General features: G+C 35.9%; 1 protein-coding gene across 12 annotated transcripts in view; it reads right to left on the bottom strand.

The window, feature by feature from the left end:
- The window catches only part of UVRAG (UV radiation resistance associated), a 324,682-nt gene that overhangs the window by 65,262 nt on the left and 246,316 nt on the right, over positions 1-13,104 (bottom strand). Inside the window, exon 14 of one of the 12 annotated variants that reach the window (XM_055549126.1) lies at positions 10,158-11,179. The exons of the other annotated variants lie outside the window; for them this stretch is intronic. Within the exon in view, the coding sequence (XP_055405101.1) occupies positions 11,162-11,179 (18 nt within the window). The 3' untranslated portion in view covers positions 10,158-11,161. Of the gene's footprint in view, positions 1-10,157; positions 11,180-13,104 lie in introns of those variants that run through there. 12 annotated transcript variants of the gene reach the window in all.

Raw genomic sequence — 13,104 nt, 5'->3', positions numbered from 1 at the left:
GGGTATTTGCTATGACCAGTGCATTTTCTTGGCAAAACTCTATTAGCCTTTGCCCTGCTTCATTCCATACTCCAAGGCCAAATTTGCCTGTTACTCCAGGTGTTTCTTGACTTTCTACTTTTGCATTCCAGTCCCCTATAATGAAAAGGACATCTTTTTTGGGTGTTACTTATAGAAGGTCTTTTAGGTCTTCATAGAACCGTTCAATTTCAGCTTCTTCAGCATTATTGGTCAGGGCATAGGCTTGGATTACTGTGATACTGAATAGTTTGCTTTGGAAATGGTTAGAGATCATTTTGTCGTTTTTGAGACTGCATTAAAGTACTGCATTTCAGACTCTTTTGTTGACCATGATGGCTACTCCATTTCTTCCAAGGGATTCTTGCCCATACTAGTAGATATAATGGTCATCTGGGTTAAATTCACCCATTCCGGTCCATTTTAGGCTGCTGATTCCTAAAATGTCGACGTTCACTCTTGCCATCTCCTGTTTGACGACTTCCAATTTGCCTTGATTCATGGATCTAACCTTCCAGGTTCCTATGCAATATTGCTCTTTACAGCATCAGACCTTGCTTCCATCAGCAGTCACATCCACTACCGGGTGTTGTTTTTGCTTTGGCTCTGTCTCTTCATTCTTTCTGCAGTTATTTCTCCACTGATCTCCAGTAGCAATCTGGGCACCTACTGACCTGGGAAGTCCATCTTTCAGTGTCCTATCTTTTTGCCTTTTCATACTGTTCATGGGGTCTCTCAACATTAGGTTTGTGAAATTCATCCTTATTACTGCATATAATTATGATTTCAAGCCTGCACAGTACTCCATCATAGAAATATATCATTAAGGGTAAACATATTGGTGACAGATTTTCAACTCATTTCCAGTCTTCAGCTATTATGAATAGTGATGTCAAAACAATCTCATATGTATATCTTCAGTTTCACTGGAAAATGCCAAAGTGTTTTCTAAAATGATTTTATCAGTTTACACTCTCATCACCTCTACCTAACTAATTTATTGTGCCCCCCCCCCCTTTTTTTTTTAATCATGCATGTGCTCAAAACAAGACTGGGAGGAATCAAAGAATTTCCAGATGAAATGAAGAGGTTATTTATTTCACCTTCCTTATTTTATTAATAAAAGAATCTAGAGCTTATAAAGATTCAGAGACTTGCCTAATATAACTGGGAGGTGATTCTTTGCTTAGAGGTTAGCATACTAGAGCTCTTCCTAAGACACTAAGCTGCCTTGCAAAGCAGTCTGGAAAGAAAAAGATACAACCATCATCTATACATGTGAACACAGTGGGGACACAAAAATGTTTTAAAGCTTTTTAGAAAAACAAGTCAAAAACAACGTTCTGTTGAGTTTTTTGAGCCCCATTATATAAATAAGGACACTGAGACTCAGGGTTAAATCTCAGACAACACCACGATTATCAAGTAGCAACACTCCCATAAGATAAGCATGTAACACAATTTTAGCATATATCTGGGCAGTTTTCTTACCCCTCCAGAAAGGGTAAATGTTTGGTGTCTTTAAAGTTTTTATTTTAATAATTGTAATTGTGTTATATGTATTTAACTCTCTATCCTCCTTTCTTCACTAATAACAAATGAATCCTTTGGTATTATCTAATCTTCATAAAAGTTTTAATGACTATGGATGTTTCTCTGTTTATCTAACTTACCCCTAGACAGTTGTTTTCAGTATGATAAATGTCTTTTAACTGTTTCCAGGAAGTTAGAATTATTTCCTTATGATAGAGTTCCTAAGAAGAAATTCTTAAAGTTGAAAATTCTTACTAACTCTACTTCAGAGAAGACATTGTGAGGATCAATTATGAGCTGTTTGTGTGAAAGCCCTTTGGAAAACTACAAAGCACTACTCAAATATATGGTGGTATTATCATCATTATTATAAATTCATCTTGTACTTGACTTACATTGACCCATTATTTATATGGCATGGTACTCCATAAATCTCTGCTTATTTTCTATAAACAAAATTACCAACATATGCTGCTTGTAAATTATATCTTAGAGAATCTTAAAATCTTTCTGATCATGTTGGGGTAAGTCAAAAAGCTTGAAGGCGATAATTAAAAGAAAAAAAAAAAACTGTATTTCCCAAAGAACTTTACACATTTATCTAGTGTAATACACCAACAGGATATATGGATCTACACACACATCTACTCTCCTGTTAGTGTAATACACTGTAATGTCACCCTGGCTAGAGGGAAACCAGGTTTAAGAATAGAGTCCTATTCACCCTTATCTCCTCAATGCCCAACCCAGCACCTGATATACAGTAAGTGATCAACCAGCAATGCTTGGAGCCACAGAAACACCATGAGAGGAAAGAGAAGTCATTATACCAGTCACAGGACTCAGATGAAAGAAGAGAAGTATGTTAGAGCAGATGCAAAGTGCCAAGGAGAGGAAAACAGTGAAGAAATGAGTTAGACAGCAGGAGTTGGGATTTTAGATGCTTCTTCTAAAAGCTGTCTTCAGTCCAGCCTTTGTCCTAACTGCCATGGACTGCTTTTTATACAGCAGGGGAACTGACACTGCTAGAGAGGACTGGGGGAAGAAAGAAGGTTATAACAGAGAAAAACTGACACAAATCTGTGACTCAGTGAATTCCTCACCCTCACTTGTAAGGCCTATGTATTATTTTCTTATATTATTTTGGGAGTTCTACAGTCTACCCATAATTTTTTTTACAAGCCGTATTTATCAAAAGGCATTGGTGATTCACCAAAGAACTTTAAACAGAAAATGTATGTATGTGTATATATATATATATTTATATGAAATGAAATATATATATTTATAGGGTTGGCCAAAAAGTTCATTTGGGTTTCCTGTACCCATCTTATGGGAAAACCCCAATTTTTTGACCAACCCACTATTTAAAAAGATATATGAAATGCCTGAACGTAACATTCACTAATAATCAGAGCTACAAATAAAAGCAGAGATATTATATTTCTTCTCTCATATTAAAAAAGATTAATAACAAACAACATTGGTAAGAGGATAAAAAACAGATACCAAGCTTTAAAATTTATGTATTCTTTGACCTAGCAATTTGATATTTATCTTAAGGGAATAACTGAACACAGGTATATCTAAGAAGACAGATGCTTCTCTTACCATAATGTGGTTCACGACAGGCAAATCTTGGAAATCTACTGCTTATGTCCACAAACAGAGTGCAATGTGGACAACAAGATCTTACACAACTGTATTCATCAATATGAAACTATCTTCACAATATACTGAATGAAAAAAGTAAGACATACAACAGAAGGCACAATGTGACACTGTTTATGGAAGTTTTACCTGTTTCATTTAGGCATGTATATTTGCATAGATGTTTGGAAAGCTGATCACCAAAATACTACAGTATTTATCTCTGAGTAATAGAATCAAAAGTGGTTTAATTTTTTTCCTTAATACTTTTCTATATTTTAAAAATAAATTCATATTGAGATTGAATCATTTGTATGATTTGAAACGTTACTTCTATTTTGAAAAAAAAAAAAAAAAAAAAAGGAAAAGTATTGCCTTAACTTGAAACAACTATAAGCTCACTACATTAAGAGTGAACAAATTATCTGAATTTTCCTTCCCTATAGCAGTATTCTCACTGATGCATCTAAAAAGGCAACTCCCCTACCCTTTCACTTTTTAACTTGCACTTAGCTTGTAATCCACTTCCATACAGCTTCACTTCATTTCATATTTGTGGAGCCTGGAATTTCTTGGTCGCAAGGATTACACTACACTTTGCATTTTATTTATTTTGCAAGCACTTTTTTTTTTTTTTTACTACTTACTCTGTTTCAGGCACTATTCTAAAATGTGTTTCAGGCACTATTCTAAATGCTTTAAAAATATCATTTAATCCTTATAACAACTCTAAAAGATGGAATTATAATTGTAGGTATTATTATCCCTATTTTACAGATAAAGACACTGAAACACAGAGAGATTAAGTAACTTATCTAAAATCATATAGCTAAAGTGATAAATGGGCATTTGAACTTTGTAATCTAAATCCATAGTACTTGCTCTTAAATATTCAACTATGCTGCACTTTATTCATTTCATTCTAGGATTTTGACCTTTCCCTTGATAAATTTACACTAATTAGGGTACTAATTTTATCCTCCCTGGAAACCCAAATCAGCATATTTTAAAATGCTTTTCTCTATTAGATACCAAAATTTACATATAACGATTTTTTGAAGTTCTTTTCTTTAAAAAGCTTAAACCGAAGCTACGCTGGTCTTTTTGATGCCAACTAAAATCAGACCAAATTCACTTTTCATATATATTATTTCTTGTAATTCATTTCATGAGGCTTAGCCATAAAAAATAGTTACAATTTATATTCTACCTTCTCTGAACTAAGCATTATGTATTTCATTTCAACTGGAGTGCATTGTTCAAATATTTTTCTCCCAGCAACAAATGTCACTCATAATGGTGTCTTGGAAAAGGCTCACATCATTACTGAATAAGCAATCTATTTCTTTAATTAAAGAAAATAATTTACCTGCTTAAAATATTAAAATATGCAAAATAAAGAGCTAAAGTGAATTTTTAGCAACTAGGACAAAAGAGGAGATAGAAGGTATAAAAGATGTTAAACCAAATGAAGTGCTAAACTTATACTTGGCTCTTAGGTGGCCTCAGACAAAAGGGAAGCCTGTTATTTAATGTTTCTTTCTGTCTGATAAAAGAAAGGCAGCAAGTACGATCCCCTGAACTTAGAAGTCAGATGATTAGGGTCTGAATATCTTTGCTTGCTATTCAGAGACTCAGTTTATCTAAATGTAAAATGCAGATAATACTACTAACAATTTAGGCCTTTATAAAAGGACAAAAGAGGTAATATAAGTAAAGTAAGCTATATGAGTATAAGTTAAAACTTTTATTTTTCATTTGGATATTTTTGGCATTGGGTTTCTAGTTTCAGTTTAAAATACGAGAAAATGTCCAACTGATGAAAAAGCAAATAATTTTATCTTGTTAATTTATCACTCTCAGCATTTCAAAGTACAGTGATCAAAGTCAATACATCATTAAAAATGTTTAGTAAACTGGTTAACTGTCAATGTGATTCTTTAAAAAAATTAATACAAGAACATTTAATCAATCACTTGCAAGTATGTAAAGGTAGTATGTGATCCCTTAAATACAGAATGGAACTTCTGAAAAATAACTATATACACTTTCTACTTCAAGTAAAGCTTCCATTTAGAGATAAGTCAAGATACATTTAAATATATATTTAAATACATACATATTTAAATAGAAATAAGTTCATTACCTGTCAGTCTTAAGGAGGAAAGAACAATCTCCTAGTTGATGCATTCACCACTCATTCTTTCAATAAATATTTACTAAACATGCCTAGGGAGCTCACACAGACCAGTTTTAGTTCCAAGTACAACAACTGGTAACAGTATGGTGCTAGGGCTGAACATGGTCAACCAAAAACACCTTTCCTGTCCCCACTAGTCAGGTAACCTATTCTAGCCAGGTTGGCCTTGATACACCTTAAACAGCCTTACTAGCCAGAGGCTTCCTTCCTTGAATTTCCAGTTCAGGTGCCGTATCTTTCTACTGAAGCATTCCCGTTCTGTATCAGCCTAACAAGAATAATGACAACACAAAGAACAAACAATGGCAGCTACTATTTATCGTGGGCCCTTTCTGTAGATGATGCCTGAGCTACAAACTTAACCCTCACTGTTTCTTGTCCCTGCAACGATCCTATGGGACGCACCCAGTCTCTACAGAGATAAGGGAATGGAGGTGCAGTGAACTACCATACGTGCCCAAGTTCACCTGCTCAGTGGAACACACATCCACGTGTGCGGGGCTCTCCCTGCTGAGCCAGAACCACACTTGGACGAGAACTTCTCCTCTGACAGGGATCTGCATGCCTTGTACGGTTTACACAGTGTGCATATTTTTTCTTCCTGAATATAAACATCTTGGGGATAAAATCAGCCTCTCATAGGCCTTGCACAGCTCATTCAGATATTTGATTGATATTACATACATAACATGAAAATGTGATGGTTCTACTATTAAAAAGAAACAAAGCCCACCAAGGAACACTTAGGAGTAGAGTTCATCATTATCATCTTTCAAACTGAGGATATGACTGAAAATCTGCTTTGTCCACAGCAGTATGAAGCTTAAGTCTGAACTGATTTACATGAAACAATGTCAAGCCCAAGGAAAATCTTAAGAGATAGGATTTCTGTCACAATAAAGTGTTTTAATATCTACCTTACTGTAATCTATCATAACTGAAAACATCACTCTACAAGACCATATATGTATATGTAAGACACCTTTAAGTGCTAATATGGTAACTTAATATTTAAGAAAATATTTTAAGAAAAACAGGAAAGAACAAATGTCCAAGATTAGGGGAACAGTTAAATGAATTATATATTATAATATGCACACTATGCACACAGGGCTTCCCTGGTGGCTCAGAGGTTAAAGCATCTGCCTGCAATGCGGGAGACCTGGGTTAGATCCCTGGGTCGGGAAGATCCCCTAATATTACATATTAAAAATACTGAGAGAGCTTTTAATGGTTTGGGAAAATGCTTGTGTCAACAAAGGAAAAAGATGTTGAGCACTATATATAATGCTATCCCAACTATAAAGGAAAAGACAAAAAAGTTTGAAATGAAGGTACAAGTAAGCTGTAGACTATTTTAAAAATTCTGCTCTTCAATCTTTTTCATACTTTAAAAAATTTCTACAATTGGAAAGTATTATTTTTGAAAATATCTTTTAAAGAAAAAAGATATGGTATCATTAGTATAAGGACAGACATATAGATTATTGGAATAGAATTTAGAATTCAGATATAAGTCCTTATAGTTAATTAATTTTCAACAAAGGTGCCAAGATAATTCAATGGGTACGAGTAGTCTTTTCAACAATTTTTTCTGGGCTAAATGAATATCCACATGGAAAAGAATGAAGTTAGATCCCTTCCTTACACTACACAAAAAAATTAATTCAAGATGGACCACAGACCTAAATGCACAAGTTGAAACAACACAGAGGAAAACCTGAAAGTACTTGGGCTGAGGTTTCTTGGACATGACATCAAAAGCATAAACAAGAAAAGAAAAAGAACTGGACTTCACTGAAACTAAAGACGTCTGTATCTCGACAGACGCTATCAAGAGAATGAAAAAGACAACCTGCAGAATGGAAGAAAATAGTTGCAAATCTACATCTGAGAAGGGACTTTTATTTAAATTATATAAAGATCTCTTAAACTCAAGAACAAAGACAAGTTACCAAATTTAAAAATGGGCAAAGGGTTCAAACAGACATGTCTCCAAAGAAGATATACAAACGTCCGATGAACACGTGAAAAGATGCTCAACATCATTAGCTTTTAGGGAAATTCAAATCAAAACCACAATTAGATACCACTTTATACCCAGCAGGAGGCTGTAATAAAAGTGACAAAAATTGGAATTTTAATACACCGATGGTGGATGTGTAAAATGGTGTAATTGCTTTTAGCACACAGACTAGCAGTTACTCAAAATGTTAAACATAGTTACCATATGGCTCAGCAACTCCACGCAAAACATGTCCCCACAGAAAACTTGTACATGCGTACTCATAGTAGCATTATTTATAATAGCTCCAAACTATAAACAATCCGAACGTCTATCAACTGATGAATGGATGAATAAAATGTGGTATATCCATATACATCTTTGAACTGCCAAAATGATTTGTTAATAAAAAGCAAAGACTGATGCATGCTACAACATGGATGAACTGTAAACCTATCCTAAGGGAAAGAAACCAGTCACAAAGACCACATATTTTATTCTATTCCATGAAATGTTCAGAAGAGACACAGAAGTAGAATGGTGGCTGCCTAGGGTTGGAAGTCTTACAGGAACAGGGTGTGACTACAAATGAGGACAGCGTTTCTTTATGGGCAACGAAAACATTCTAAAACTGACTGTGCTGATAGTTGCATAATTAGTTGAATTAAAAAAAAAAAAGACATTGAATTGTATTTTAAATGGGTCAGTTGTATGGTTTGTGAATTGTATCTCAGTAAATTGTTTATTTTTTAAGATACAGGACTTAAAAAGTTTCTACTCTGTTACTGGCAATTTTGTAGGCAGTGGCGGGGGGTGGGTGGTATTTTGACTATTAAAATATTCTTGGAATTTAAATTCTTAATTCCAAGAAGAATTAAGAAAATAAAAATGCATTTTCTCCTCATGTGTCATATACATTGAACTGTATGTTAAAGAAAGAGACGTGAATTTAAGCCGCTGGGTAAACTGGCACTGATCCCTTCTAAATAGCTCTGCACTGTGGGCCCCATGAGTAGTCAGGTCTTACAGAAAGACTATGTCCCTGGCAGAACAGAAATTTCCAACTGTTTTTGGAAGGAGAAGCTACTTTTACTTTCTATGAAGTCTTAAAAGTAAACTGAGAAAAAAGAGAGTTAATAGGATAGAAAGAAGAGAGGTCATGAAATCTCCAGGATCTAATCCTAGTTCTTCTACTGAATTCCTGATCTCAGGGGTCTTATATGTAAAAGGCAGATAACTGTCCATGTCTTATTCACCTCATAGATTGTTATAAGGCCCACATTAAAAAGGAAAAAAGAAGAAGAAACAAAGCGGGCTATTGTTAGATCTGTCCTCAGAAGATTTGATCTTGAATTCTGTTTGCCAGTTTCTTAAAGATAGACCAGGTCAATGTACTTCACAGAGTATGAAATTCTCCAAGCCAGGCTTCAGAAATATGTGAACCGTGAATTTCCTGATGTTCAAGCTGGTTTTAGAAAAGGCAGAGGAACCAGAGATCAAATTGCCAACATCTGCTAGATCATGGAAGAAGCAAGAGAGTTCCAGAAAAACATCTATTTCTGCTTTATTGACTATGCCAAAGCCTTTGACTGTGTGGATCACAATAAACTGTGGAAAATTCTGAAAGAGATGGGAATACCATACCACCTGATCTGCCTCTTGAGAAATTTGTATGCAGGTCAGGAAGCAACAGTTAGAACTGGACATGGAACAACAGACTGGTTCCAAATAGGAAAAGGAGTACGTCAAGGCTGTATATTGTCACCCTGTTTATTTAACTTATATGCAGAGTACATCAGGAGAAACGCTGGACTGGAAGAAACACAAGCTGGAATCAAGATTGCCAGGAGAAATATCAATAACCTCAGATATGCGGATGACACTACCCTTATGGCAGAAAGTGAAGAGGAACTCAAAATCCTCTTGATGAAAGTGAAAGTGGAGAGTGAAAAAGTTGGCTTAAAGCTCAACATTCAGAAAACGAAGATCATGGCATCCGGTCCCACCACTTCATGGGAAATAGATGGGGAAACAGTGGAAACAGTGTCAGACTTTATTTTTCTGGGCTCCAAAATCACTGCAGATGGTGACTGCAGCCATGAAATTAAAAGACGCTTACTCCTTGGAAGGAAAGTTATGACCAACCTAGATAGCATATTCAAAAGCAGAGACATTACTTTGCCAACAAAGGTCCGTCTAGTCAAGGCTATGGTTTTTCCAGTGGTCACATATGGATGTGAGAGTTGGACTGTGAAGAAGGCTGAGCGCCGAAGAATTGATGCTTTTGAACTGTGGTGTTGGAGAAGACTCCTGAGAGTCTCTTGGACTGCAAGGAGATCCAACCAGTCCATTCTGGAGATCAGCCCTGGGATTTCTTTGGAAGGAATGATGCTAAAGCTGAAACTCCAGTACTTTGGCCAGCTTATGCGAAGAGTTGACTCATTGGAAAAGACTCTGATGCTGGGAGGGATTGGGGGCAAGAGGAGAAGGGGACGACAGAGGTTGAAAAGGCTGGATGGCATCACTGACTCGATGGACGTGAGTCTGAGTGAACTCCGGGAGTTGGTGATGGACAGGGAGGCCTGGCGTGCTGCGATTCATGGGGTCACAAAGAGTTGGACACGAATGAGCGACTGATCTGATCTGATCTGAGTATGAAATGAGAATCACAGGTGTAAGTATACCAAATGCCACTGAAATCAATACAAGTGTATATTATGGTTAGTATTTGTAAACTACACCCACAAAATGTTACTCTTAAGTTTCCTTGGACATCCAAGAAAGAAGAGAAGAAGCCTGGCTTTAAGAAAACCCAAAAGCAAAAGCAACAGAGGAGAATCCACTGAGAGCTGCCAATCTGATGACTTGTATTGCACATATTACTGGAATTCCAAATTTGAGGTCTCTTATATAATGTTTCCACACTTGGAGAACTGACACATGTGCCTTGGTTTATCAGACTATGAGCAACTGAGGTTTCTGGGACAGTGGTTCTCAACATTTTTGCTCTCAAGATCCCTTTACTCTATTAAAATTGAGGACCTCCAAAAGCTTTTGTTTAAATAGGTCCATATACAAATATTTACTATATTAAAAGTTAAAATTTAAAAAGCATTTAAATATTTATTGATTCACTTTAATAAAATAAATCTATTATTTGTTAATATAAATAACACTTTTAATGAAAAACAAGCATAATTTCAAAGAAAGAAATTTAGTGAGATGAGTGACATCATGTTACATTTTTGCAAGTCTCTTGCAATGCCTGCCTTAACAGAAGACAGCTGCATTCTCATATATCCTTCTGCATTCATTTTGTTACCACATGTTGTTTCATGAGAAAATGTAATTTGGCAAGAAAGGAGAATTTTAACAGCCTTTTCCAGACAATTGTAGATATTCTTCTCTGATACTATCTCCATACTTAACAAGTAGCAGTTTTTTAAAGGTTAGGAAGGCAATGGCACCCCACTCCAGTATTCTTGCCTGGAAAATCCCATAGGCAGAGGAGCCTGGAAGGCTGAAGTCCATGGGGTCGCTAAGAGTCAGACACGACTGAGCGACTTCACTTTCACTTTTCACTTTCATCCATTGGAGGAGGAAATGGCAACCCACTCCAGTGTTCTTGCCTGGAGATTCTCGGGGACGGTGGGGCCTGGTGGGCTGCCATCTATGGGGTCGCGCAGAGTCGGACACGACTGAAGCGACTTAGCAGCAGCAGCAGCAGCAGCAGCAATATAGAGTCTGAAGCCTTATCAATATACTTTTTGCATCTGTTAAATAAAATCCATTAGACTTTTTGCACTGTGAAGAGATCTTTACTTGTACATGACTTCAGAGCAACATACACTGGTCATTTTGAAAATACTGGCTCATTGAGTTATATAGATTTTCAAAGATTATACGTTTATTATAAAATATTTCAAAATCTCATCCGTTAAGTATCGCTACCAACTTCACCAAAAACATCTTTAAGAAATGGGAAGCTGTCAATGTCATGGTGGCAAATGCAAGTTTCCCAACATACTATTTTCATTCAAAATCTTGAATTTCATCATCAGTTAATTTCCTTTGAAACGCTCACCTCATTCATTTCTGAAAACAATGTCTGCCAAATACCTAAGTCTGTACAGTTGGCTGTTTATTAGACAATCTTTCAAAATATTGCTCCATGAAAAAAATCAGCTATTTTAGTTAGCAACTCAATTGTACAAGTGTTTTATGCCTATTTCCCTTTCTATCACACAGAATATTTTAAAAATATATACTCAAGGGTCAACATTTAATACAATAAAACTTTTAGTGCTTTATCAAGATTCTTGACATTACTCCTTCAACTATTCCTTCTTAATTTTGTATTGGCAATTTCTGTCTTCATTTGATCACTCACATTATCATATAAATATGCCTTGATATTTCCCATCTTAAAAAAAGAAAACACACCAAAAAGGTTCCACATCCCTCCAAAACCAAATTAAAAAAAAGAAAATAAAAAAATCTCCCTTTAACATACAATCTTTTCCAATTATGAACCCATCTATCTCACTTCAAAAAAACACCTCAGAAGGGCTTTCTCCAGTCAGTGTCACATCCTCACTTCCTATTCCCTCTTCTACTCCTCTAATGAAAACGCTCTTGTCAATGACTTCTATATTCCCAAGTCCACTGGATACTTCATCTCATAGGAGGATTTCATATAGATGATTACTCTTTTTTTCCAGAAATTCTCTTAGTTACCAAATTATTACTTTCTCCTGGTTTTCCCTCTATCCAACTGGCCATTCCTCTCAGTCTTTGCTGGTTCATCTTCTTCTAAACTTCTAAACCAGAATTCCCGGGGCTAAATCCCACTGTACGCTTCTGTCTGTACCTGTCTCTCTCTCTCTGGAGCTAGCGCTGCACTCTCTTCCTGGTTGATCACACTGGAACCATGAATTTAGACATCACCTTTATATTGATGATGGCCAAATCTGTACATCTAGTACTAGCTCCCACCCTAAGTTCCAGACTCATACATCCTGTTGCTTACTTCAAGACTCTACTTGGCTTTCTAAAAGGCAAGTCAAGTTTAACATTTCCAAAGCAGAACTTTTGGTTCTCCCAAACCCTGACTCCTGGACCCTTCTCCATCTCAATAAACAGCATTTTCATAGTCTAGCTGCTCACATACAAAACCTAGGAGTCATTCTCAATTACTCATTTTCTCCAGTCTCCCACATTTAATCCATTAGTTCATCTCCCATAATATATTGGGATATATAATATTATATTAGTTTCAGGTATATAACACATTCAGTGTATGTATATATTGTGAAATGATCACAGCAATAAGTCAACATCCATCACCACACAAAGTAGCAAACTTTTTTTTTCCCTGTGGTGAAAATCATTAAGATATGCCCTCCCAACAACTTTCAAATATACAACATGGTATTAACTGTAGTCAACATGCTACATTATACATTACATCCCCAGGACTGACTGACTTTATAACTGGAAGTTGGTAGCTTTTGACAACCTTCACCCAGTTCTGCCACCTCCTACCCTCACCTTTGACAACCACCACATAATATGTTCTTTTAATCTATGAGTTTGGGCTTTTTTTGTTGTTGTTATTAATTCAGATTTCATGTACAAGTGAGATCATATGCTATTTATTTCATTTAGCATAATACCCTCAAGGTCAATCCATGTTGTT

This window comes from Bubalus kerabau, chromosome 15 (assembly GCF_029407905.1).
Source record: "Bubalus kerabau isolate K-KA32 ecotype Philippines breed swamp buffalo chromosome 15, PCC_UOA_SB_1v2, whole genome shotgun sequence".
Lineage (NCBI taxonomy): Eukaryota > Metazoa > Chordata > Mammalia > Artiodactyla > Bovidae > Bubalus > Bubalus kerabau.
The sequence above is the reverse complement of the archived record's forward strand: the minus strand, read 5'-3'. Positions and strand labels throughout refer to the sequence as shown.